General features: G+C 58.2%; 2 protein-coding genes across 5 annotated transcripts in view; one reads left to right on the top strand and one right to left on the bottom strand.

Moving 5' to 3' along the window:
• The window catches only part of MED15 (mediator complex subunit 15), a 53,341-nt gene extending 36,912 nt beyond the window's left edge, over positions 1 to 16,429 (top strand). For 3 of the 4 annotated variants that reach the window (XM_054592815.1, XM_054592817.1, XM_054592818.1), the window contains 11 exons: positions 528 to 635; positions 5,932 to 6,051; positions 11,353 to 11,489; positions 11,587 to 11,714; positions 11,939 to 12,073; positions 12,155 to 12,218; positions 13,186 to 13,252; positions 13,737 to 13,897; positions 13,995 to 14,161; positions 14,648 to 14,746; positions 15,478 to 16,429. In XM_054592815.1, the coding sequence (XP_054448790.1) occupies positions 528 to 635; positions 5,932 to 6,051; positions 11,353 to 11,489; positions 11,587 to 11,714; positions 11,939 to 12,073; positions 12,155 to 12,218; positions 13,186 to 13,252; positions 13,737 to 13,897; positions 13,995 to 14,161; positions 14,648 to 14,746; positions 15,478 to 15,614 (1,323 nt within the window). In that variant the 3' untranslated portion in view covers positions 15,615 to 16,429. The remainder of the gene's footprint in view (positions 1 to 527; positions 636 to 5,931; positions 6,052 to 11,352; positions 11,490 to 11,586; positions 11,715 to 11,938; positions 12,074 to 12,154; positions 12,219 to 13,185; positions 13,253 to 13,736; positions 13,898 to 13,994; positions 14,162 to 14,647; positions 14,747 to 15,477) is intronic. The other variant, XM_054592816.1, reaches the window with a different exon arrangement.
• A 793-nt stretch (positions 16,430 to 17,222) lies between these two features.
• CCDC74B (coiled-coil domain containing 74B) lies at positions 17,223 to 22,362 on the bottom strand. Its single transcript, XM_054592883.1, has 8 exons — positions 22,096 to 22,362; positions 20,875 to 20,919; positions 19,874 to 19,933; positions 18,821 to 18,980; positions 18,006 to 18,195; positions 17,849 to 17,928; positions 17,712 to 17,768; positions 17,223 to 17,577 (listed from the first exon to the last, which is right to left on the bottom strand). Exons 1-8 carry the CDS (start codon positions 22,346 to 22,348, stop codon positions 17,439 to 17,441), a joined length of 984 nt encoding a protein of 327 aa, XP_054448858.1. The 5' UTR covers positions 22,349 to 22,362; the 3' UTR covers positions 17,223 to 17,438.
• Positions 22,363 to 23,220: the final 858 nt, after the last annotated feature.

Here is a 23,220-nt window from a genome sequence, read left to right as displayed (position 1 = left end):
TAGGGACAGACCAGGCCTGAACCGAGTGGAAGGTGAATAGAAGGCCCACAGGGACAGGCCAAGGGGCTAGGGATAGTTGTGAGGAGCAGGTATGAGCACACCTGTCACCGGGGAGCCAGCCTGCTGCTGGCTGGCCAGCCACCCTGTTTCCCTCTGAGGCGTCAGGGCTCCAAGTGGGACTCTTGTAGACTGTCAGCATGCTTGGCCCAGAGGTTGAGCAGGCTGGGCTGTACAGTTGGAGCCTTTGCTTTGCTTGCAGTGGTAGCCGGTGGTGACATCTCAGTGGGAAGGCTGCACTTCTCACCAGAGTTACAGGAGGTGGGTTTAGCTGCCAGCCCAAAGCCAGGATGGTATGGGACATTTCTGATGGGTTAGGGGGTAAGGAACAGCCAGTAAGGTGACATACCCCACAAAGTCGTACTGATCCCATCCTCCTCACAAAAATCTTCAAGACTCAAAGCTCCCCCAGAAGTAGTAGGTGCTCTGCTCTCTGTGGCTACAAATTGCATTCTTCCTTCTTCCTTCAGGTCCGCGCTCCGATGGTGGTGCAGCAGCCGCAGGTGCAGCCACAGGTGCAGCAGCAGACAGCGGTGCCGACAGCTCAGGCCCCCCAGATAGTGGGTTCTGGAGTCCAGGTGAGGGCCATCAGAGCCAAGAGCTGTAGTTGCTAGCAGGTGCATGTCCACTTGGAAATGGAGCTGGATTTCCGCACAATGTGGCGAGGGTCGTGGTTGGATCAGGGGCCAGGTTGGTAAAGCATGGGGCTTCTCTTCCCCGGCACTTGGCGAGATGACAGCTTTCCTGGAGCTGGTCCCTGTGGTCATGGGGTAGCCAGCTCTGCTTGATCGTTTCTGGGTTCCCCAGCTGCATTAGTGCACATGTTGTTCCCGCCTCTCCTCTGATGTCCTTTATCCTACCTCTTTCCTTTTTCTGAGGCCACTCATTGGAGAGGGGAGCACTGCAGTCTCGTCCTTGCCTCCGCTCTGAGTACGGGGCTGGTGGCGGGTGGGGAGCAGTTCTCTAGACACTGGGAAAAGCACGCGAATGGTAGCATCTGGCTCCAGCTGACAGCGCAGGCTTGTGCTGTGGTCCTCTGCCTGGCTGGCTTCTGGTACTTGCCCCTGTGCTGGGAAGCATGGCCAAGGCCACTGTGTCTACTCTCTGTGTACTGGATGTCAGTGGGACAGAGGCGGCCTTGCGCCGCCTTTCCTGGTAGAGGCCAGATTCTTGTTGGTCCCTGGGGGTTGGAGATTGCCCTGTGACTTCTCCCTAGAGACACCCCCCTTGCCTTGCACTGGTGCTGAGGTGGGGAGACATCTAGTCTGGGGCCTCATTTCTTCCTCTCACCACCCAGCGGTAGGAGTGCCAATAGTCCCGACTCTGAAGGGAGTTGGCTTTAGATGGAGCAGACGTGCCAGTAGATGTGCTGAGACGACTGCCCCCCAGGGCCACGCTGCATTCCTGTCCCGCTTGTTATCTGTGAGTGCGCCGAGCTCCCTGTCTGGTGCACAGGGCCACGTGTTAAGCCCTCCGGGATTTGGTGTGTTCCTTTAGTGTCAGGTGACATTTCACTGTAGGGAGTGGGCTCAGAACCAGTTTTTCCTGGTCCCAGCTGCGTTGCTGGAGTCGTGGGAAGCTGCCCGAGGAGAAGTTTGCTGATGAGGGGCCCTAGGGGTTTGGATACAGCTGAGCCAGCCTAGTGGCCTCCAGGGTCACCGCACCAAACAACCTGGGCCCAGAGTTCCCTGCATCGCCGGCTTGCCCAGACATGGCCTTGTGCAAAACACACCATGGACTTCACATCGTTAGCTGGGGAGGGGGCTGGCTCCCCTTCGTGACCAGGTTGGAGTCTGTTTCTGCTTCCACCACTGTGTGTCCTGAGCTTGTCCTCAGGTTTCCTAGGACTCTCTCCTCTTTGGTGTCTCATGTGGAGAAGGAGGTGGTACCTGGTTAGAACCATGACCCGCTCCGCCCACAGAAGCCACTGCCCTTGTCACTTTGTGGCCCTCCCTCCTCTGTCCCAGGACCATTCATAACGGAAACTTCTGGTCCTCAGGTCCGGTCTCGTAGGAAAGTGAGAGGCTTGACATTTTTTACTTTGCAGTGGGCCATTCTGAAGAAAAACCTCCCTTTTCATTCCATTTCTTTGGTGTTTGAGAATGAACCACCATTGGGCAGTTGACATCTTCCAATGGTCTGGGCCCATCCTCCTGGTTTATCCCTAGGCTTCTAGCGGAAGGAAGTATACTCCCTGTAACTTCCCTGTCGTGTCTCCACCTTCCAAAAGCAGGTGCAGGTGTGTGTGCTCGGTACTGTGCAGTGAGCCCATGTTTGGCACTGCTTTTCCCAGCTGTTGCTCTGCTCTTTGCTTCTACTGGAGGTTTCAGTCCAGCCAGTTCTGGAGCTTGACTGTGGGTTCCGCCATGGGCTCAGTCACTTCTGGAGTAACCTTGATTTATAATAACCTTCTTTCCCTCAGGGTGGAGCACACAGGGCTGCAGGCAGGCAGAACTAAGGGGGCACTGGGTCTCTTCTCTTCAAGTGGGGCCTCTGGTAGGTGGGGAGGATGAAGGAGAAGCCACTTGAGTAATTAGGGGTGGGTTTGGTTTTACAAAGAATGCGCCTCCAGTGTTGTTGTTTTTCTAAGAGCAATGCCCATCTCATTCCAGTGTCTCACAGACCTGGGTCGGCCAGAGTGGGTGAGAGGCCTCACCCTGTGCTGTGTGGCCTGCGGTAGGATTCCCAGGTGCTGGCAGCAGAGTGAGTGTTCTTGAGGCCCAGGCATGCGAGTGCATGTTTGTGCTGTTCCTCTCAGCCCAGATGCAGAACCCTGGCAGTGCTCGGCCCCTGGTCTGCCGTTCATCTCTGGGCTCGTGACAGGCAGTACGATTTCGTGGGGGCCGGTCTGCTGGCATCCCTGCTTCTGTTAGCGGTGGGGTGTCCAGGATGGGACAGGCCCTCCCGGGGGGTCACTGGATTCACCGCCTTCCTCTGCAGCCTGGGTTGGTGCAGTGGACAAAACAAGGCAAGAGATACTCTGACTCGAAAACTTTAAAAAATATGTGGTGACTAAAAATAGAAGGTGGATAGTTGAGAGAACTATAAATAAGGGAAATATTTCAGGGCAGAACAGTTTGGTATCTTTTCAGTTCTTGCATAGTCAAGGTCATAAGATATGCATAGGGTATTGTGTGTAGCTTATTTCCTGGTCACGTTACAATTGAAGTAAAACATTCTATAATTAAAATCTCTTGGTCAACATTATTTTATGGGTAGTGTTCCTCTTATGAATGTATCCTACTGACCTTAATTACTGTCCCGTTTCGGATCCAGAGATTATTTTTAGTTTTTTGCTGTTACCAGGGATGTATGTCCTGATGTCTGGTTAGGTTGTGGATTGCTTCCCAACGCTTCCCAGAAGTGAGTCCCTGGGTCACTTTGATATCATCGAAGTATATCAGCCAGTCATATACCAGTTCAGAGACACAAGCTAGGACTCCCATGTGGAGCCCTCTCATCTGAAGGCAGGACACTGGCCACGTGTTGCAGCTTCACATATGTAAGCTGCTGCACGCAGGGGCAAGCGCTGGCTCTGTGACAGAAGTGCCGAGATTGGGCCTGAGCTGGTGGCCTCCATGCTTTGTCCCTCAAGCCTGCCCCTCAGAGGAGAAAAGAGGGGCCTTGTCGGATGCTCGATGGGGCTCAACCCAGGGCTGAGTTTGGGGTTTTGGTGTTCTAGGAAAATCAGTGTACGTCGTCTCTATATGGCTGGCTCTCGTTTCTGACGTTACTGTTGTAAGTGAGGAAACCGACGTCACTGTCACCACCGTGGGATTTACTAGGGTACACAGGAAGTTAGCTGCACTAACTTCCATTTCTTCCCTAATGGAAGACTGCAGATAAAACCAGAACAGAATGTGTCTCCATTTCCAAATAGTCCCTGTGTTTTTATCGTCTAACATTTTATTCTCTTGGTATATGGAAACTTAACTATAATTCTTCAGTTATGAAGAATTATCAAAGATACTTCCTTGATGTGGCGCCCTGCACGGCCCCCCTCTCCTTCTCCCGGGCCCTCCTGCCCAGTGAACGCGGAGGAGCCAGCCCGCAGCCGTCGGGATGGAGGTTGACTTCCCTCCTGGGCAGATGTGTCTTGGGAGGTAGAGAAATGTAGTCATTCAGGAGAATGGGAGAATGAGTTGCTGGGTGTTCGCTGCCTTGCTCATCAGATCCAGTAAACAGTACTGTTGTGTTTTCATTAGAATTTGTGGTTAAAAGAAAAAGGGTTTTTCCTCCCAGGATTTCTCAGTTAGAAGAAAACCAGTCAGCAGCAAATTAGATTTAACCTTTCATTCCTCATTACTTTTGTTTCTTCCTGGAAAAAAATTTGCAACTCTGTTGTACCACCTGACTTACTTCCAGGCCTTTCTGCCTCTGGAAGGAGCCCTGTTGAGTGTCCACTGGGCTCAGATGGGCTCCTCCAAGTGCAGCGCGCCTACGGCTGTAAATGGACACTGTTCACTGTTACCCCCGCCTGACCACGGGCTGAGAGCCACACCCAGAAGAGAGGGCCTTTTGGCCCCAGCCTGGGTTTGGGAAGAGCCATGTTTCTCCGAGGCTTCCTGTCTTCACATCCTCACCAGGGTCCCACTTTGTGTCTGATCGGCTCGTGAGTTGTGGGCTCTCCAGAACGGTGCTGTGTTTGGCAGACGCCAGAATGGCTTCCTCGTCCCCCACCACCACCAGTTCGTTTGCCGGGGCGGCCACAGGAGTGTCTGCTCCCAGCCCTGCGTGCCGGCTGCCCCATTCCTGCAGCTGGTGGGAGGTTCAGGTTGGAATCTGCTACTGCGTGTGTGGCCCCCAGCTTGCGGTGCCTGCTGCATGTGACCCGTGGATGTGAGTGTGGGGCACACTTGTGATGCCAGAGGTCTGCCCTTGGGCCTTTCCCCTGCCTCAGACCTCCGTCCTGGCGCACGTCGCCGCGTGCACGGAATGGCCTCCAGTGCTGCTTCGTTCTCAGGGACTGGCTCCCACCCTCCTAGGACAGATGTTCTGTTTTCCACAGATCATTACACTCCCTTTCTGAGGAGCTGCGTGGTTTTAGTTGGATTTCACCTGAACAGCTGTGAGTGTGCACAGGCCTGTTCTCCATCCCCAGCTCAGCTCAGAGCGAGAGTCCCCATCAGTGCAGGCCAGGCCCTGGCGCCCAGCAGTGCTGCCGCGATGCTTTCAGTACAGGTTGATGAGGAGAGCGCTCCCAGTGTGTACTGGGGTTCTGGAGTCTGGAGTCACCTTGTGATTAGGGACACGCCTGACCCATGTCGTTGGGGAGGTGCACCTTCTCATGAGCTAGAGGCTTCAGACAGAGCCCCAGGCCTCCCTTGCCTGCCTCCCCCGATTTTAGTTACAAGCTGCTTCCCCAGTAGAAACTCATACTCCTGGAAGAGAGGAGGACAGTTGAGTCCAGGCCCTCGAAGGCATTCTCATCAGGCAGCTGTCGGGACGGAAAGGTGCTATGGGCCGGCTTGCCTGGCCACTTTCTCCAGTTTAATCACAGCTGACTTCTAACCAGCTTTGGTAGAGTGTACTTTTTCAGAGACTGTCCCAGGAGCCTGGGCTCGCAGAAACACCACCCCTGACCCTTGAGGCCTGGCCTTGAAGGCTCTGTGGGCGTACCAGCAGCTCAGAAGCGTGTTGGAGGGGTGCGGCCGACAGACCAGGAAGGTCCGGGGGCAACGTTCTTGGCGGCTCCTCTGGCCTCCCCGCGCCTAGGTGGGCCGCCGTGCTGTGGGCTTGAACACATAGGCCAGGCTGCCTGTAGCCCCTAAGGCTCCTCGCCCTTGTCACGGAGGCTGCGCACCCCACTCCACCCGCCCCTGCACTGCGTTTCTTTGTTGCGATCACCTTGTCTGTTGTCCCTCTGTCCTCAAGATGATCACCGCAGCCTTGGCGCAAGGCGGGATGCAAGTAAGAGCCCGGTTCCCGCCCACCACCACCGTGTCTGCCGTCCAGTCCAGCTCCATCCCTCTGGGCGGACAGCCCTCAGCACAGGTATTTACGGGCGGTGCCCAGGGCCCCTGGGAAGCGCGGGGTCCTCTGAGCGCCCCTGTGAGGCCTGCTGTAATCTCTGTGACTCCCTTCGCAGTGGCTCTCAGAGTGCCCAGCCAAGCTTACGCGAGGCCAGACCCAGCTTGTTTCTTGAGGGGATGTGAGTAAATATCTGGGCTTATTTTTGTTTTAATATTTTGGATAGTTCTGATGTTTTCATTTTCTGGAGAATGTGGGAGTAAAATACATATTTTTTTAATGTTAGCATTTTAGATAGTTACACTGTTGTCATTTTTGTGGTAAAATAAAACAGAAGCTACAAATAGTTTTGCTTTCTAGGGCTGTGCCGTCTAACACTGTAGCCACTAGCCGTATGTGGCTATTTACATTCAAATTAATTAAAATTAAGTAAAACTAAAAATTCAGTCCCACAAGTTATAGTTAATTCAGTTACATTTCAAGCACCCATGAGTCCCATGGGGAAGTTAGTGACGGTCACACTGGACAGCACAGATTGTCAAACAGGGCAGTCTGCGGAAGTGGAAAGCTGTCGGACCGTGCTGTTCTAGAGTTTCCTGGGTTGAGTGTAGAATTCACTGCACCCACCCTCTTCCTAGGTAGATAAAGGCTTCTGTGTACATTACCCTTTCTCAGGGACATGAATTTCTGGTTCCACATTATGAAGGCATTTGGAATTCTTCTGTGGTATATTTGTTTAACAAATAGTCATGTGCATTCCACAGGCCAGGCCACTGTCTAAGATTCTGAGAATAAAATGGAGATAAGGTTTCCTTATCTTATGGACTTTCTTTTCATTTTAGTGGGCTTGCTGTGAAAACCCAGATTTGCCAAAACTTTAACATTCATTTTCTGTTGTAAGGGAGATGCATCTGTAATCCTAGCAGATAGTAGCCCTTCCCTGACATTCCAGGGTTTACTCCGGCTCTCCCCCTACCCCCCGCCCTCCACAAGGCTGGGCACACCCTGGGCATTCAGCTGGCCGTGGAGCTGGTTCCAGAACCAGTGTGCAGCTGCTTTTGTGCCAGTGTATTTCTAATCCAGTTCTTCTGAGAAAAGATAGCTCATCCCAAGAATGTATTATTAAACATAGCCAGGAGCTGCCCCTGCTGCCCCAACAGGGGTCCCACCCGAGCTCTCAGCAGCCGGCACCCCCAGGCCTTGGCACATCTGTACGGCACGTCCTGTGGCTGCTGTCCACCCCTGCCCCCCCCCCTGCATATAGCCCACAGCAGGATGTGCTCCAGCATCTACTGTGCCTATCTGGGACCTTTAGCAACACATTGGGTTCAAGAAAACAGGCAAAAGAGAAAGTCAGCTCTTCTTCCATCAGCTCTTCTTGAGACAGGGCTCCTTCGTCTCTGCCTCTCTTCCAACCCCTGTCCGCTGGCTACATTTTCATGTTGTGCTGCGGATGCATCACAGATGTGAATGGCTGTAACCAAGTGGAACTCTGTGCCAGACACGTGCAGGACACAGGGCCCCCAGCATGGGAGGTCAGCGGTGACCTGGATTTCTGTCCCAACACTGTTTTGGTGGGTGTAAGCAGGTGGCTCCACAATGGGGCCCACTTTGCTCTGGAGAGTGACTCTGAGGACACATTGCATGCAGGAGGCCAGGAGCGTGGACCAGTTCCAGGGATGTCTGACAGATGCTGATGGTCCCAAGAGGGCTGGCGTGCATGGTGCCAGCAGCCTCCCGTGAGGCTCCTTTGCAGCCTTGCTGCCCTCTGGCCCCGCCACCCGCCTGCCTGTTTGCTTGCCCCTTGCGCGCTCTCTACATCCTTGCTGCCTTCCATCTGCCTCCCTGGAGGCCCGCTTGCCACTTGTCCTCGCTTCCCCTGGGAAGCAGATGGCCCTGAAGTGCCTGAACTCCCCACCTCTTCCCACTAGCCATGTGACCTTGAGTAAATCACTTCCCTCTGAGCTTTCACTTCCTGTGTGTGTTGTGGGGGTGATGGGGTGGCACTGGAGCCCCCTCCCCTGGGAGGGGCAGCATTTTATGGCTTGTGTGATAGACACCCCATGCCTGTGAGAGAACATGCCAGAGGGGTAAAAGACTCAAGAGAGCCAGAGCACAGCTCTCCCCTGGTGGGCTCATCACAGAGCTGAGGGAGCACAGCTGCCTTGTTCTCCTCTGTCCCAGAGGCCAACTGGACCTGGCATGGACCTGAAGGCCAGGGTTACTCTCTTGTGAGCTGCCTCACTAGGCCAGCTTTCTCTTGACATGGGCCTTTGGGTGACTGCTTCCCATCCCAGGTGTGTCATTGATGACTCGGGATTCGGGAGCCCTGGGAGCCTTGGGCCTCTAGCACTGGCGCCCGGAGAGGCGTCCTGAAGACCAGTGAGGAGCAGTGTTTGCTGCCAACAGGAATTATGCTTTCTTCCAGAGGAACTGCTAGAATCAAAGAGATCCAGACTGGATGTCAGAGGCCAGGGGGTTTCCCTTAGCAGCCTTGACAATGGCGGCCACAGTAGCCAGAAGTGCAGAGCCCAGGGCTGGACAAGAGAGGCGGGCTTAGGGGAGAGGCAGAACCCCTGAGCTCGTGCCCCTGGCCTGGGCAGGCTGTTTCTCACTGTGTCTTAGATCCTCTGACTTGTGCGTCAGGAGCCGTGCGTGTTGGTGGCTCCCTGGTTCCAAAAGCAGAGGGTATGGGCAAAGTGCACCCTATTTCCCCATGGTCTGAGTGCTGAGGGTGCCTCTTAAAGTACAGGGTGGGACAAAAGTAGGTGTGCACGCCCTGGCTGGTGTGGCTCAGTGGATCGAGTGCCATCCTGTGGACCAAAAGGTCGCCAGTTCGATTCCCAGTCAGGGCACATGCCTGGGTTGCAGGCTGGGTCCCCGGTTGGAGGCATGTGAGAGGCAGCCAGTCAATGTTTCTCTCACACATCAGTGTTTCTTTCCTTCTCTTTCTCCCTTCTTTCCCCTCTCTCTAAAAATAAATAAAATCATTTTTTAAAGAAGTACATTTATAGTTCATAGGGAAAGTAATACAATAATAAATAATAATATAGGAATAAATTCTGTGTTCCGTGTACTCACACCTGTCAACCTACTTTTACCCCATCCCATACAGTTTCAGACATGAGGTGGAACGTGAACTGTCAGGTGGCCTCATGCCTGCGAGTGCCTCATTCCCCTTCAGAGAAGCACCAGCTTTAAGCTACAGACAAGCTGAACACTTTCTAGAAGGGACAGCTGCTTGAGCAGAGGCTGAAGCTCTTCCCTTGGGCAGGTGGGGAGCTGGTGGGGCCCATGTCGTGAGGGCGAAGCCAGGAGAAGGGGTTTGACATGGGGGCAGGGAGAGGGTAAAGCAAGAGGCGGCTTCAGGGACTCTAGGGCAGAGGGTGGCAGCAGCCTGGCGTCTGGGGGACAGGTGAGGAGCAGGGCTTGACCATGCCCTGACGGGCCAGGCCTAGGGTGGGGCCCTAGGGCCTTTGCTTCCCCTCCTTGGCACCATATGTGGTTCTCTGAATGGACTTTTCTGAGACGACCTGTTCATCTTCCTAGACCTAGGAGCTTGCTGGCACCTGAGTAGATTCTGGAGCTTATTTCCTAGCGCAGGGGCCGTGAGGCCCCAGGGCTCAGTGCATCCAGACACCATGAGGTCGAGCGCTGCGCAGGGGGAAGCCGTGTGCTCTGCTGCACACTAAGCCTCCCCAGGCCCCGTCTGTACCCTGCTGATAGCAACATGCAACACCTGTAACCGTTCCCCCAACGCTCCCTCACTCCAGCCCCTCCACTCCCTGCTGCGGGCCTCCTCACAAGGGGTGGGAACAGCCCATTCTGGCTTGGGCTTGTGCCTCTCTGACCCAGCCATGTTGGAAGTGTCATGATGTGACCTCTGTACCCCTGCGGCTCCGTCCTGCACACTCAGTGGGATGGGGTAGGAAGCCAAAGGACAGGAGGGGCAGTATATTTCCCTCCTGGAGCTTAGTTCCGGCGGCATGAGAGAAAAGGTGGGGCCCGTGCCCACCCTGCCCAGCCAGTGGGGTAGGCGGGTGAGGAGGGTGGCATCCTGTTTCCCTGGTGGGATCTGGGCCCCTGCAAATGTTTCTTCCTGCTTCCTGACAAGGGGACTGGAATGCAGCAACCCCCTCCTCCCAGCGCCATGGTGCAGGGCTGTGTGCGGGAGAGGCGAGAAGCTGTGGCAGTGGTGCCCAGAGTGCCCGAGTGCCCCGGGAGAGGGCGGAGTCGGCCTGTTCAGGAGGTGGGGCTGTGGGCCGGGCTGTAGGCAGTGGGCTCTGAGGAGATGCTTGACCTTCTGACCTTCGTGCAGGAGGTTGACTGGGCTGTGGGTGAAGCCACTGCCAACCCTTGGGAGCCATGAGGCTGTCAGGGCCTCCGGAGTGATCCCAGTGTGTTGAGGGGCCAGGCCTTTATGCCACCGTCACCGAGCACTGGAAGAGGCAGCTCTCTGCGGGGCTCGTTCCGGCAGAGGCTGGTTGCTCAGGGCTGGCCAGCCGGCGTTGTCCTCACGCCCCAGAGCTGCCGTCTTGAGCTTCTCCGTGGAAAGCGGTGGTTTCACACATCCGTGTTCCTGAATCCTGGCGAGGGAGTGGGTCCACCCTGTGGAGTTCACAGGCTAATAGGGCATTCTCCCTGGTGTTGACAGTGGCACAGTAGACTCTATTGTGTCCTCCTCAATGAGGGCTGCAGGGAGTGGGTGAGCTCTGGCTCTGCAGATAAGGAAGTGGCTTCTGAGAATGACACCAAGCCACTCACGTCTCTCAGTGGGACCTGCGAGTCCAGACCGAGGAGCCCCAGGCAGGGCTTGCTGGTGAGGGCTGATGTAGGGGCCACTTTGCTTCCATTAAGTGCAAGATGCCGTTTCCCCTGTGACTGGGGGAGCTCATGGAAGCACACAGAAAGATGGGCTCACCCGTCACAGGGCAGGGCCCACAGAGGAGAGCTCACATCTGGGGCCTTGGGCCTTCCCTGGCCTCCCGCTCCAGTCTCCCACACGCTGAGTCAGAGACATGGGGATGTCTTGTCCCAACACAGAAGGCCCAGTTCTTCACGGGTCTCCCACAGCGGAGCCAGGACTACCCAGCCTGCCCTTGGTCACCGTGTGCTTCTGTGTGTGTACCCAGAGGGGGGGGCATGTGCCTGTATTAGTGTTTTGAGAAGCAGGCCCTCAAAAAGAGACAAGGGTGTGCGTTGAGGATGAGAGAGAAGGGGCTGCATGTGCAGGTGCGGTCCTTGAGCCTGCGCAGATGGGAACAAGGGGACAGCAGGAGTGCGAGTGTGTGGCAGGTGAGCAGGCTGAGCCCCCTCCACTTGCAGGTCAACCAGAGCAGCCTCACCATGCTGTCGTCGCCATCGCCGGGCCAGCAGGTGCAGACCCCGCAGTCGATGCCCCCGCCCCCGCAGCCATCCCCACAGCCCGGCCAGCCCAGCTCGCAGCCCAACTCCAACGTCAGGTAGGACCAGCCGGGTGCCCCTGCCTGCCTGGCTCACAGGGAGGGCCCTGCCGAGCGTCCGCGGCTCACACACACCCTCCCTTTGACTTCACTGCAGCTCCGGCCCTGCCCCATCCCCAAGTAGCTTCTTGCCCAGCCCCTCACCGCAGCCTTCTCAGAGTCCAGTGACGGCGCGCACCCCGCAGAACTTCAGCGTGCCCTCTCCAGGACCTTTAAATACCCCTGGTAAGTCGGGCTCGGGGTGGGCTTAGCCTGAGGCCCAGAGCCCGTCGTGTCATCCACATGTAGCCCTGGGAGTTGTGGTGCTGAGGGCCACCCCCTCATCTTCATGAGCCCTCACTTGTAAGGGGTGAGCAAACTCAAACCCCTTGGAGCCTGAGCGCCCACCTTGAGGGTTGGCAGAGAGCTGGGCCTCTGGGCGGGCTGTGCTCACAGGCTGTGTCCTGCAGTGAACCCCAGCTCAGTCATGAGCCCAGCGGGCTCCAGCCAGGCCGAGGAGCAGCAGTACCTGGACAAGCTGAAGCAACTCTCCAAGTATATTGAGCCACTACGCCGTATGATCAACAAGATCGACAAGAATGAAGGTGAAGTTGGGGCCTGCCCAGGGGTTGGGGTAGGACCTGCAGGTCCCAGGCTGCTTCTTAGCATCCCCTTTTCTGTTCCAGACAGAAAAAAGGACCTGAGTAAGATGAAGAGCCTTCTGGATATCCTGACAGACCCCTCCAAGCGGTGAGCTTTGTCCTCGGGTCACCAGGGGAAGGGTGGCGCTGCACCCATGGCTCGTGGAGGGTCCCCGGCTACTTGGTTGGCCCAGCCTAGGACAGTGGCATTTAGAGAAGGGGCCTGGGGCTCTGCTTCGTCGTGTCTGCTGGGGCTCCAAGCACCTACCCTGACTTGGTCAGCTGCGGGCAGCCGCTGGAGCCCTCGCCCTTCTACCCTGTGGCTGTCACGGCTGTGTCTCATAGGGCCGTTGCCCAGGTCTGGGCTTGTGGTGGCCCCCACTAATCCAGCTGGATGAGACAGGCGTCAGTCTGACTTTCGACCGTGCCCCGACTTACCAGTGGCCTTGGACAAGCCACTGTGTCTCAGTTGCCCCATCTGCCCCAGGGGCAGCTGCGGCCCACGTGCATTAGCTGTGAAAATGAAGTAAGACAGCGCCTTAAAAAGCACTTGGGTGGCAGTGGAGAGCCAGGTTCTCGACACAGCTCCATGCCCCTGCGCTAGCGCCAAGCTTGGCCAGTGCCACAGGACTGCGCATGCGGACTAGCCTCAGGCCACTTCCCTAGGCTCAGGTGGTGTTCTCCTTCTGAAAGAGCGTCCTGTTTTGCTTTTCTGGACAGAATGACAGATGCTGCTGGATGGGCCTGTTTTAGCTCGATGGCCCACCAGGCCTTCTTGGGTTGACCCCTCATTGGGGTGACAGGGCCTCTGCCCGCCCCTTGGCCCGTCACACCTCGTGCCTTGTTCTGACGCCCAGGGCCGCGCAGCTCCTACGGGTGGGATCAGCATGCCTTGGACTCTGGGTCTAGGAACAGCTGGTCAGGTGGCTGGGGCTCCTGTGGAGGGTTCCAGTAGCCAAGGCCCCTGGGCTGACTCTGTCTAGAGGAAGATGACCGTGGTCGCGGTTAGCACGTGAGAGCTGCCAGCTCCCTTGTCCTCTCGCACAGCGGGTCAGCCACACGCCCTCTCCCCACAGGTGCCCCCTGAAAACTCTGCAGAAGTGTGAGATCGCCCTGGAGAAACTCAAGAATGACATGGCGGTGGTGAGTGAGACGCCGCGGCCTGGGGGAGCTCAGGGGGCCGCAGGCGTCTCGGAATGTCAGGGCTCACCTGGCAGCAGCTCAGCCACAGGCCGGGAGGAGCCTTCAGAGTCCAGGGCGGGCAAAGGGGGTCACCGCTCAGCCTGGGGAGCCTACCTGGAGTCTTCTTCCAGGTTGGTCAGCTGTGGATGGTGGGGATGTGGGAGAAATTGCCCTCCAACTGCGGCCTGTGGGCACGCCCTCCACCCCCCAGGCTGTGGGTTTTCCTGCAGGCTCCCTCCGCCCTCCTGCCTCCACTTGCCGAGCACTAGCCCGGCCCCAGTGGGAGGGGACTTGGGGAGACATGTCCAGCATTAGCCATCTTTGTCTGCAGGGGTGGAGGTGGTGGGGAATCCTTGGGAAGTCTGGCTGTAAGGAAGAATGAGGGCCTTGGGGTCTGGAGAGCCTTCCCAAGAGTGAGCTGCTGACCCCACCCGCCCTATACCAGCCCACGCCCCCACCGCCCCCGGTGCCGCCAACCAAACAGCAGTACCTGTGCCAGCCGCTCCTGGATGCTGTCCTGGCCAACATCCGCTCGCCCGTCTTCAACCATTCTCTGTACCGCACATTCATGCCAGCCATGACGGCCATCCACGGGCCACCCACCACGTGCGTACAGCCCTGGGCTTAGCCTTGAGGTGGGCGGCAGGTGGCGAGCTTCAGGCGCAGCCCAGCCCAGTGTGGTCACTGTGGTTGCCTCTTGCAGGGTGCCGGTGGTGTGCGCCCGGAAGCGTAAGTTTGAAGAGGATGAGCGGCAGAGCATCCCCAACGTGCTCCAGGGGGAGGTGGCCAGATTAGACCCCAAGTTCCTGGTGAACTTGGACCCTTCTCACTGCAGTAACAACGGCACCGTCCACCTGATATGCAACCTGCGTGAGTACCTAGGGAGGGCGGGGCTGGTGAGGAGCGAGCCCAGCACCACGGCACCAGGGCTCCCCTGTTTGCCCCGGCCACGTGGGGCAGGGGACACAGACTTCCAGGCCTTGCCTCAGAACTGGCCTGCCCGGGACTGTGCACTCCATCCTGGCAAGTGCTCAGCTTCCCATAGACACGCAGGATCACACTCCAGCCCCAGGCCCACAGTCCTTCTGTCCCTCTCAGGAGCCTGCCTTCATTGTCCTTGATCCTGACACACCTGGCCCCAGGACACCTACCGAGGCCTGGACCATGCACCCACGCACTCCCACCTCTCCCCGCTGCCAGGGAAGCCCCTCCTGTCCTGGTGCGGCTCTGCTGGCCTGAGGCCCTGGGGAGCCGCGGAAACCTCAGAGTCCGTGACCTCCAGGCTCTGCAGTCTCGCCAGAGCCGAGCTGTGAGGCAGGCTGTGCGGGGTCACAGGCACAGCCTCTTGTGTTGCAGACGACAAGGACCTCCCGAATGTGCCCCCACTGGAGCTCAGTGTGCCCGCCGACTACCCCGCCCAGAGCCCGCTGTGGATCGACCGGCAGTGGCAATATGGTGAGGGAGCTGAGGGAGCTGAGGGGACGGCTGTGGGGAGGCCTTGTGGCTGCTCCTGGCGACCCAGGGCAGGTGGGCGTCAGCTCTGGGCAGCCAGGGCTTTCTCCATGTGTCCCCCAAGCTCGGCCCCTCCCTCTCCTCCTTTGGCCCCCCCTTCATGGATGAGAACAGGTTGCCCAGCAGTCACTGGACAAAGAGAGGTCTCTGCCCCCATTGTGTCCCTTTGCCTGTCCTGCAACTCCAGGGTGTCCATGTTCAATAAGGGAGGGGTTAGCAGGCCCAGCTGTTCCCGCAGCCCCTGTGGGCCTCTGCCAGGCCCACATGGGGGAACAGGCAGGGGCTTGGGCTCATGGGGACCCATCTGGGTGACGAGGCTTTAAGGCAGAGGCCCAGAGAGTTTCGTTGATGGGGACAGTCTCCCTGAGGCCCAGAGCTGGCACACAGAGGACCAGGATTGGACCCTGAAGCTGTCCCTGAGGGAAAGCTCCAGGTCCATTCACATTCCAGTTCTCCAGTGACACATGGGCCAGGGAGAGCCAGCGGTGCGTGGGAGGTGGCAATCACACAGGGCTGGCACCTGTGGGAAGTGCCCCCGGTGCCAGCCCTGTGCCTGCGAGGGCAGGCTCACCCCAACCCCCCCACGAGGGCTGCTCGTGTGGGCCGAGGGTGGGCATGGTGCCAAGCTGCCCCGACAGAGGGCGCAGTGTTCAAGGCCTGCTGCTCTGTTGCAGACGCCAACCCCTTCCTGCAGTCGGTGCACCGATTCATGACCTCCAGGCTGCTGCAGCTCCCCGACAAACACTCGGTCACAGCCCTGCTCAACACCTGGGCGCAGAGCATCCACCAGGCCTGCCTCTCAGCTGCCTAGCTGTCGCCACCGCGCACCTCGGGCTGCCAGCCCACCGGGGACCATGGGGTCAGCCGGCAGCCTTGTCGGGGCCATCGAGGATACACACCTCATGCCAGACATTTGTAGGTGTTGGCTCTCTTAGAGAGCCTGGGCTTAGGTTAGCTTTCCTGCTTTTATATTCTGCCTTGGGGACCTACCACACATTTTCCCACACTTGTACAGGACGGGGACAGTGGCTCCGGAGCTGGCTGCATCAGTGCTGACAGTGAGAGCTTCTCCAGGGAGGCAGACATGCCCCCCAGGCCTGCGCTCCTCGAGCTGCTGTCCCTTTGGTTTGTGCAGGGCCCGTGTCCTCCCTCAGCATCACGGGGGAGACGCAGGACCTTGTTAGAGCCCCCTGTGTGTGCGCCAGGAGGCACTCTACCCGTTTCTGTAAGGGGACACGGAGAACACAGGAAACCTCTAAGACACAATTCTCTGATCGCAGAGCGGGGTTCAGAGTGTGCTACTGTCGGCACGTGGGGCATGCTGCCAGGAGGCTCCTAGACCCCGGGGCCCTGGCTGCCACTCGGAGGGAAGTCTGGCCTGAGTGGTCGTGACTACCAGCAGGACCTCATACCTCACGGCATTTTCCCTTCCAGCCCGGGGGGCCTGCTGAGCACCGTGGGATGCTGGGGGGCAGAGGCCTCTGGGGGAATCCTGTCCCTGGCACCATGCGCGCCAGGGCTTGCTCTGGGGTCAGGGTTCTGTCGCCGTGACCTGGCATCCTCAAAGCCACTCCAGAGAGGGAGGACTCCCTGGTGGGACATCAGTCGGCCCTCTTTTTTATGTGCACTACCATGTCATCTGTGATTCTTATAATAAATGTATTATTCCTGTGTCTGTCATGAATTTGTCACTGTGCCCCCCTCCCGTGAGTGTGTGTTCAGGGAGGGACTTTGTCAGGACTGAGCCAGGTCCCCCACCTTGGAGGTGGCCGTGAACGCCCAGACCTCAGTTCACCCTCCTCTGACTGTTGATTCCTCACCCTGGTTCACCGCCAGGTTTCTTGGCAAAGTCTTGTTCCCTGGAGCTGGAAGAACAGAGGTTAGCACTGAGGAAATGGCCAGTGGGGCCGGGACAACTGTCTTGTCCAGGCAGGTTCAGCATGAAATTGGCTGCACCAACGAGATAGAAGATGAAGCTGCTGTTTTGGCAATTGAAGGGTTGACGTCAGGCCCTTGGGGTAGGGACATCACAGGGCGGGGCCTCAGCCCCCTGCAGAGGACAGTGGGCTTGGAGGAGTGGCTTATCAGCTGTCTGTCATTGGGGACACGTGATCTCTGAGGCAGGAGGAGGAGGTCTGGTCAGGCAGGAGACCCTCAGGGCATGTGTGCCTGGAAAGCAGCTGCCGGCGCCTGCGCCCTCCCCACCCCCAGCCACAGGCCAGGAACTACCCCTGCCCTTCAGCAGGGGAGCACGTGCTGTGCCTGAGCTTGCTTTCCAGGGCAGCCGCCAGGCCCCCACCCACCCCCGCCATTACAGGGCACAGAGCGAGGGGCCCTCCCAGGGTCGCAGGGCCTGACCATCAGCAAGGGGCTAGACTCAGGCCTGGGAGAAACAAGCTTTATTTTGTCTTCAACAGGTGGAGTAATACTTTTAACATGTTTTTGTGTAAATGCAGAATAACAAAATACTGAGCAAGAAAATAAAGTTTCTCAGTTCTGAGACCAAGGACTTTATCTGCTGTGGTTTGGTTCATGTGGAATTAGAACTCTTTTGGAATGCTGCCTAGAGAGGGTTAGTGTTCCCAGCTGTGGCCCAGGCCTGGCTGCAGGCCGCTGCAAGGACTGCAGGAGGCCCTCAGAGCATGGAGCGGTGCAGCCGTCGGCTCTGCACCACCTGCAGCCTCTTCTGCCGTTCGGCAAAGTTGTTCTTGAGGGTCTGCTTCAGTGCGGGCAGGATGGCGCGCTCCGCCACAGGCATTGGGCTCAGGATCAGGCTGGTAGGGGTAGAGGCCAGGCAACAGAGGCGTGTCTGGGAGTGGCTGCTGGGCGAGGCCCGGAGCCAGGGCCTGCTCTCTGCTGTGCCGGCCCTGCTTCTCCTTACCACCCGCCCCCTGCCCCTGGGACTCACCATTTCTTAGAGACACCCTTGCTGGAGACCTTGGGGAGCTGCATGGCTTCTTGGTCCCTGATGAAGGAAGAGTAAGCAGTGAGCCCCGCACAGTCAGGCCCCCACTGTGTTGGGGAAGAGCTGCACCGGGCACTTACGTGGGTTTCGGGCCAGCCTCCTCAGGCGCCGCCTGGGACGACCCCTGGGTCCCTTCCAGGAGAGACTTGAGATGCTGCAGCTGAAAGGCAGGGGGGAAAGGCATGGTGGCCCAGGCTGCAGGCACCAGGGACGCCCCCGCCACGGCCTGAGCCTCACCTCTTGGGCCTGCAGGAGGTTGGCATTCCACAGCTGGCGGATGATTACCTCACACTGCTGAACTGAGGTGAGTTTGCGCAAGTGGGGGGGCAGGCTCATCAGGGGGGGCGCCCCCATCACATGCTTGCCCTTGTGCTGGCTGCCCGCCGCAGACGCAGCCTCTGGATTAAAGGTCTTCACGTCTTCGTCCCTGAAACAGTCGCTGCAGCTGCCCAGAGGTGGCTTGCCAGGACTGGCCTGACCAGCCACCAATTCTCAGGGCAGTGCCCTCAGCAGCATGAGGCCAGAGTAGGGGGGGTGGGGGCGTCAACACCGCCTCCGCAGGGGCCTGGGTGCCTTCTGCTGACCAGGGCGCTCCGGTCTCTAGACCCATCTCCCTCCCCTCTCAAGGTGCACTAAGGGTCAGATGTGGTTCCAGCTGTCCTGACCCCAAACCTGGTAGAACTGAAGAGGAAATCTAAGGACTGTGCAGAGAAGCAGGAGCCTGTCCTGTTGGCTGTATTGCCTGGGGGACAACGGGGTCCCCAGACTCACTGCTGCTTTGCAGGGAAATTCCAAAATCTGGGGTGTCCTGCTGACCCTGCCTTCCAGTGGTCAAGTAAGTTTCCCAGGGTGGAGCCTGGGAACCCGACTCACTATTCTTGGTACAAAGCAAGCTTGTTTGGAGGTCAGATTCTCTGAGAAAATGAGCTAGGGGCTGCTGTTGGCCTCTCTTGTGGGCCGAGCTCAGCACAGGTACCCTGTAGGGCCCCCTGTATGGTTCATGCTGGAGGCTGGCCCATGGTTCTTGGTTGTAAACCTACTAAGTGCCTTACTTGGACAGCCCCTGCGCCCCAGAGGCTTTGTCCAGCTTGCTGCTGTGAAGCAGGGCAGCAACCAGGGGCTTCTCTTCCAGATCCGTCTTCTGGGGAATCTCCACTTTCGAGTCTTGCTTCTTGGAGCTGGGCTGAGGCCTGGCCTTGCCTTGAGAGTTGGCTACAGGTCAGACCCAGGCAGGGCCAGTTACTACGGGCATCCACACTGGTGCCCAAGTCCTCCGGGATCAGCTGCGGGAGCCCAAGGAGCCCCCACCCCCTGCCTCCGTTGCTGCCTGGTAAAAGGAGATGATAACAGAGCCTCCTGCTGGAAAACACTAATGAGGGTCTGAGGTTGCAGCCCATGGGCGGTGCCTGCTGAGTGCTCTGAGGCCTGAAACAGGGCCAGTCTCTTCCCAGGGTTTGGGAAGCGCTGGGGGTAGGGTGGCCCCACAAGCTGCCCTGACCCTGAAGCAGCGCCCCATTTGGGCCAAAATGAACCCGAATGAGAGGTCTTGCCCCAGCTACACAGGTTGACTGCAAGGACGTCTGTGGTCTGCCTGGGTCCTACTTAGAGCAGGGGCTGCTCCTCCTCGGGTGCCTGGCCTCCCTGGGCAGACAGTGGGGAGGGAGGCTCTGAACGTCCCTCAGACTGCGAGGACATCACAGCCTGGGGCTCGATAGGCAGGGCCATCGGACCTGCGTCCTGCCTGCTTTGTGGGCACACTACCAGCAGGGCTCCTGTAGGCAGCCAGCCCACCGCCCCTCCCTGGAAGGCCACTCAGGGAGGCTGTCAGGAACCTGCTTGCCCACCATCCTGCTCCGGGTTGGGCCTGCCTTGGGGCCTTGTGCCCCTCGTTGAGATGGCATATTTTGCGGCCAAGCCCACGGAGCCCTTGCAGCCTCCCTCTGGCCGTCCCGCAGTCCTGTCCCCCCGACCTCAGCCCCCTTCTGGTGGTGTCAGCTTACCATACCCTCCTTGGCTCCCTTCCGTTGCCCCTTAAGGTACCCTCACCCCTGGGCTGTGCAACAGTGGAGCACTTGCCCCTCCCCCAGCACACTGAGCATGCTCACCTGACACCGTTGAATTTGAGATGGACTTGACGGACTGAAAGTTGGAATTGGAGGTGCTACCTGTGGGCAAACATGTAAGGGTCAACCAGAGATGGCAACAGTGATGCTTCTGTTCTGGCTTCTCTAGCAGCTTCGGCACAGCAAGGAGCTGGGCACACCTCTGCCTGCCCCCTGGCCTTGCAGCTCCTAGGCCCAGGCATTCATGCAGAGCCCCCCCGCCCCGGCACTCTGGTGAGGCAGCCGCAGACCCAGCCAGTGCATGAGGGACCCAAGTGGTTTCTGCGGGAAAAGTGGTTTCCTGAAGGGCCATCCATGAAGCAGGGGGGTTGGGTCTGTGTGTCCCCCAGGGAGAAAGAGCCCTGGGTACCCCTCAGACTGGGGCATTCCGGGCTGGCACCATCACCATTCCAACTACCTCCCGAGCTCGGGCCTGGCCCCAGTGGGTGTGGGGAGAACAAGCCTAAGACAGAGGGGGCTGGGCTGGGGGCAGGGCCTCAGACAAGTGGCTGCAGATTACTGTCTGTGCTTCCTTCTCCCAGCCCCCACAGTTGCTTCTGAGATGGCAGGCAGGATCCCTCCGATCGGTCCCAGGGAGTAAGGGACCAGAGCCACAGGGCTGCGGCTGGGCTGTGCGGGGCTCCCCAGCACTTCAGAGGGAACCTGGAGTGCGCCAGAGCAGCAAGCCAAGGGAAAGGGCCCGCCAAGGTAGTGAGGTTGGGGAGGGCAGCGGGAGGGCCCAGGCAGCCCCCTGACCTGTAGCTGTTCTGCCCACTGACCCTCCTGTTCAGACTTGTGGCCTTGGGCTCCCTGAGAGCAGCACCTTCTGTGCTTGTCACCCAGACCATGGCTGGGGGCAGTGGTATCTATTTGTCCAGATCCTCCAGGACCCCTCACCACCAGGGCAGTGCCTGGGCAGTGCAGCTGGGTGGGCACAGGCAGTCTAGAGGGGCTGCTCTTGATAGTGGTGACTTCCCATCAGGCACTGAGGGCTTCAGTCTTACCTCTCTTCTGTAGCTTCTGATTCATTATTAGCTTGTAATGGAGCTCTGAAAGCAAATGCATGTTCTCATTATTTTCGAAGCCACAGCCATTTTGAGAGAAACTTGGCTTGCCCTGCCCACTCCCTTTCTGCTGTCCCTAAGAGGTCTCAGGGACCCTGCCCCATGGGCCAAGCCTTTGTCTTGGGCACCCCAAGGCCAGGAATGCCTCTGGCTGTTCCCTGAGCCAAAGCCTCTGCATGAGAGCCTTGCTCCAAATCCCACCCTTCATCCATGAGGTCTACCGGGCAACCCTCTGCCAGATGGCGGCTTGCTTCCAGCAGGACAGGACAAGTCATGATGACCCAGGTTTTCAGGAACCCCTGGCCATGGGTAAGCCAATGTCGTCAGTGCAACAACCAAGTGACCTCCAATCCACAGGCTGGCCGCATCTAGCCTGGTATCGGGGAGGGACTGGAGTGAGCCTCAAGAAGACATGGGGGGATACCCAGTGTTGGAGTGCTTGGCACTCCCAGGTGGAGGCAGCAGGAGAAGAACCCAGGCAGGCCTAGATGTGTGGACGGAGCGCTGGAGCGCAGGAAGGCCAGAGACAGGGACAGAGTCCCAGGCGGAGGCCTCAAGTTCTGCTTCAGGCCTGGCTCATGGGGCTGAGCAGCTGCAAGGGGTTTAAAGTTAGGGAGGGAAGTGTGCCCTGAGGAGACACAGGGCACAGGGTCAGACGTGTCTGGGAGGGACCTGGGTAGGCCCCCAGGATCCTTCCAGGGCCAGCACGTCTGTCTGCCCTTTATCAGGTGGTTTAGTGTGTGAAAATTCACTGAGCTGTATACTGGTACTTTCGGGGGAATATTTTACTCTAAAAAGTTTTTAACAAGAGGAGGAGGCCCTGCCTACAGAGTAGAAGGCTGGCGGGGTGAGAGTGGGGAATCATGCAGCCAGACCCGCCCCCGCCAGATGGGCAGATGACCAGAGTGCATGCACTTCCCACCATGACCGAGGACGGGATTTTTGGCCTGGGGCAGGGAGCTGGAACTCGGCGTGGCAGTACTCGGGGTAGGGCTTGCTGCCCTGTGTCCTCCCTGAAGCCCGCGTAGAGTCCACGCACTGTTTCGGTGCTGAAGGCGGTGGGAGGACACCGGAGAGGCTGGTCTTCGTGTCTGTGGGGGCCCCACCGCGGGGGGCGGGCGCACCGCCCCTGCCCAGCCCTGGCTCCGGCCCCGGACTCACCCTTGTTCTCCCGCTTCAAATGCTCAATCTCCTCGTGGAGCTTGACCAGTGTCTCCGAGTGCTGCTGCTGCAGGAACTGAAGGCTCTTCTCCAGGTCCAGTACCCGCTTCTGCGCCTCGCTGAACCCGAGCTGCGCGCTGTGCTGCCACGAGTGCTGGGGGACCTGGGGCTGGCGCGGGCGCGATGCCCCCAGGGAGCCCTGGAGCCCCGAGCTGGGGGGTCGCTGCCCAGCCGCCACCCCTGCCCCGCTCATGTATCCGCAGCTGCGACCGCTGAGCGTCCACTCGGTGGCCGGGCAGGCCCGGCCTTAGTACCGCGTCGCCTTGGAAACGGGCGCGACCTAGGGCGTGCGGCGCGAATGGGGCGGGGTCTGGGCGGCGGGGGCGTGGTGTGCGGGTGGAGGCGGGGCCTAGGACTCATCCTGCCCCGGTGACTGCAACGTTAATTAAAAGGAAGCTTCTGGTTTAATTAACCGTTAGAGAATCGGCTCCTTTACGGTAAGCCTTAATATTTAATTTTGTCTGCTTGTTTTCTTTTAGTGGTTCACTTTTTGAACAAATGATTCGGTTACAGGTTCAAAAGTCAAAAGGTAGTGTTTCCACTTCCAGTAAATGTAGAATCCCTATGCATTATGAAATACGGACAAAATATGAGAGACAGCTGTCTGAGGCACAGAAGGACAAAAAGGTGGCGGAAACTGGAGGGGAGGCAGCTCTTAAAATCTTCTAGGGCCCTGACTGGTGTGGTTCAGTGGATTGAGTGCCGGTTGAGAACCAAAAGGTCGAGGGTTCGATTCCCTATTAGGGCACATGTATAGGTCGTGGGCCAGGTTCCCAGTATGGGGGCGCGCGACAGGCAACCACACGTTGATGTTTCTTTCCCTTTGTTTCTCCCTCCCTTCCCTTCTCTCTAAAAATGAATAAAATCTTTAAAATCCCCTGAGGATTATTCAGCCAGAACTCATGAAGCTAGTCTTATTGGCTCCAGGAGGCAGCAGATGAGTTTGGGATGCTGCTGCAGCTGATAATTTAGGGGGTAATGCTGGGTAGTTTGGCTCCTCAGGGGCTGAGAAGTGGGAAGCTGTAATTCCCTTCCAATAAGTGGCTGGTCTAAACTGCACATGTG

The sequence above is a fragment of the Pteronotus mesoamericanus genome, unplaced genomic scaffold (genome assembly GCF_021234165.1).
Source record: "Pteronotus mesoamericanus isolate MK-2021 breed Mesoamerican mustached bat unplaced genomic scaffold, CSHL_Meso_final scaffold_371, whole genome shotgun sequence".
Taxonomy (NCBI): Eukaryota; Metazoa; Chordata; class Mammalia; order Chiroptera; family Mormoopidae; genus Pteronotus; species Pteronotus mesoamericanus.
This window is presented reverse-complemented; position numbering and strand designations above follow the sequence as displayed.

Coding starts and splice junctions, on each gene's coding strand:
- CCDC74B (XM_054592883.1), bottom strand. CDS start 22,348: ATGAGCGGGGCAGGGGTGGCGGCTGGGCAGCGACCCCCCAGCTCGGGG. Junction 20,920..22,095: donor TTTGAAGCGGGAGAACAAGG/GTGAGTCCGGGG, acceptor ATTTGCTTTCAG/AGCTCCATTACAAGCTAATA. Junction 19,934..20,874: donor TCAGAAGCTACAGAAGAGAG/GTAAGACTGAAG, acceptor GTTTGCCCACAG/GTAGCACCTCCAATTCCAAC.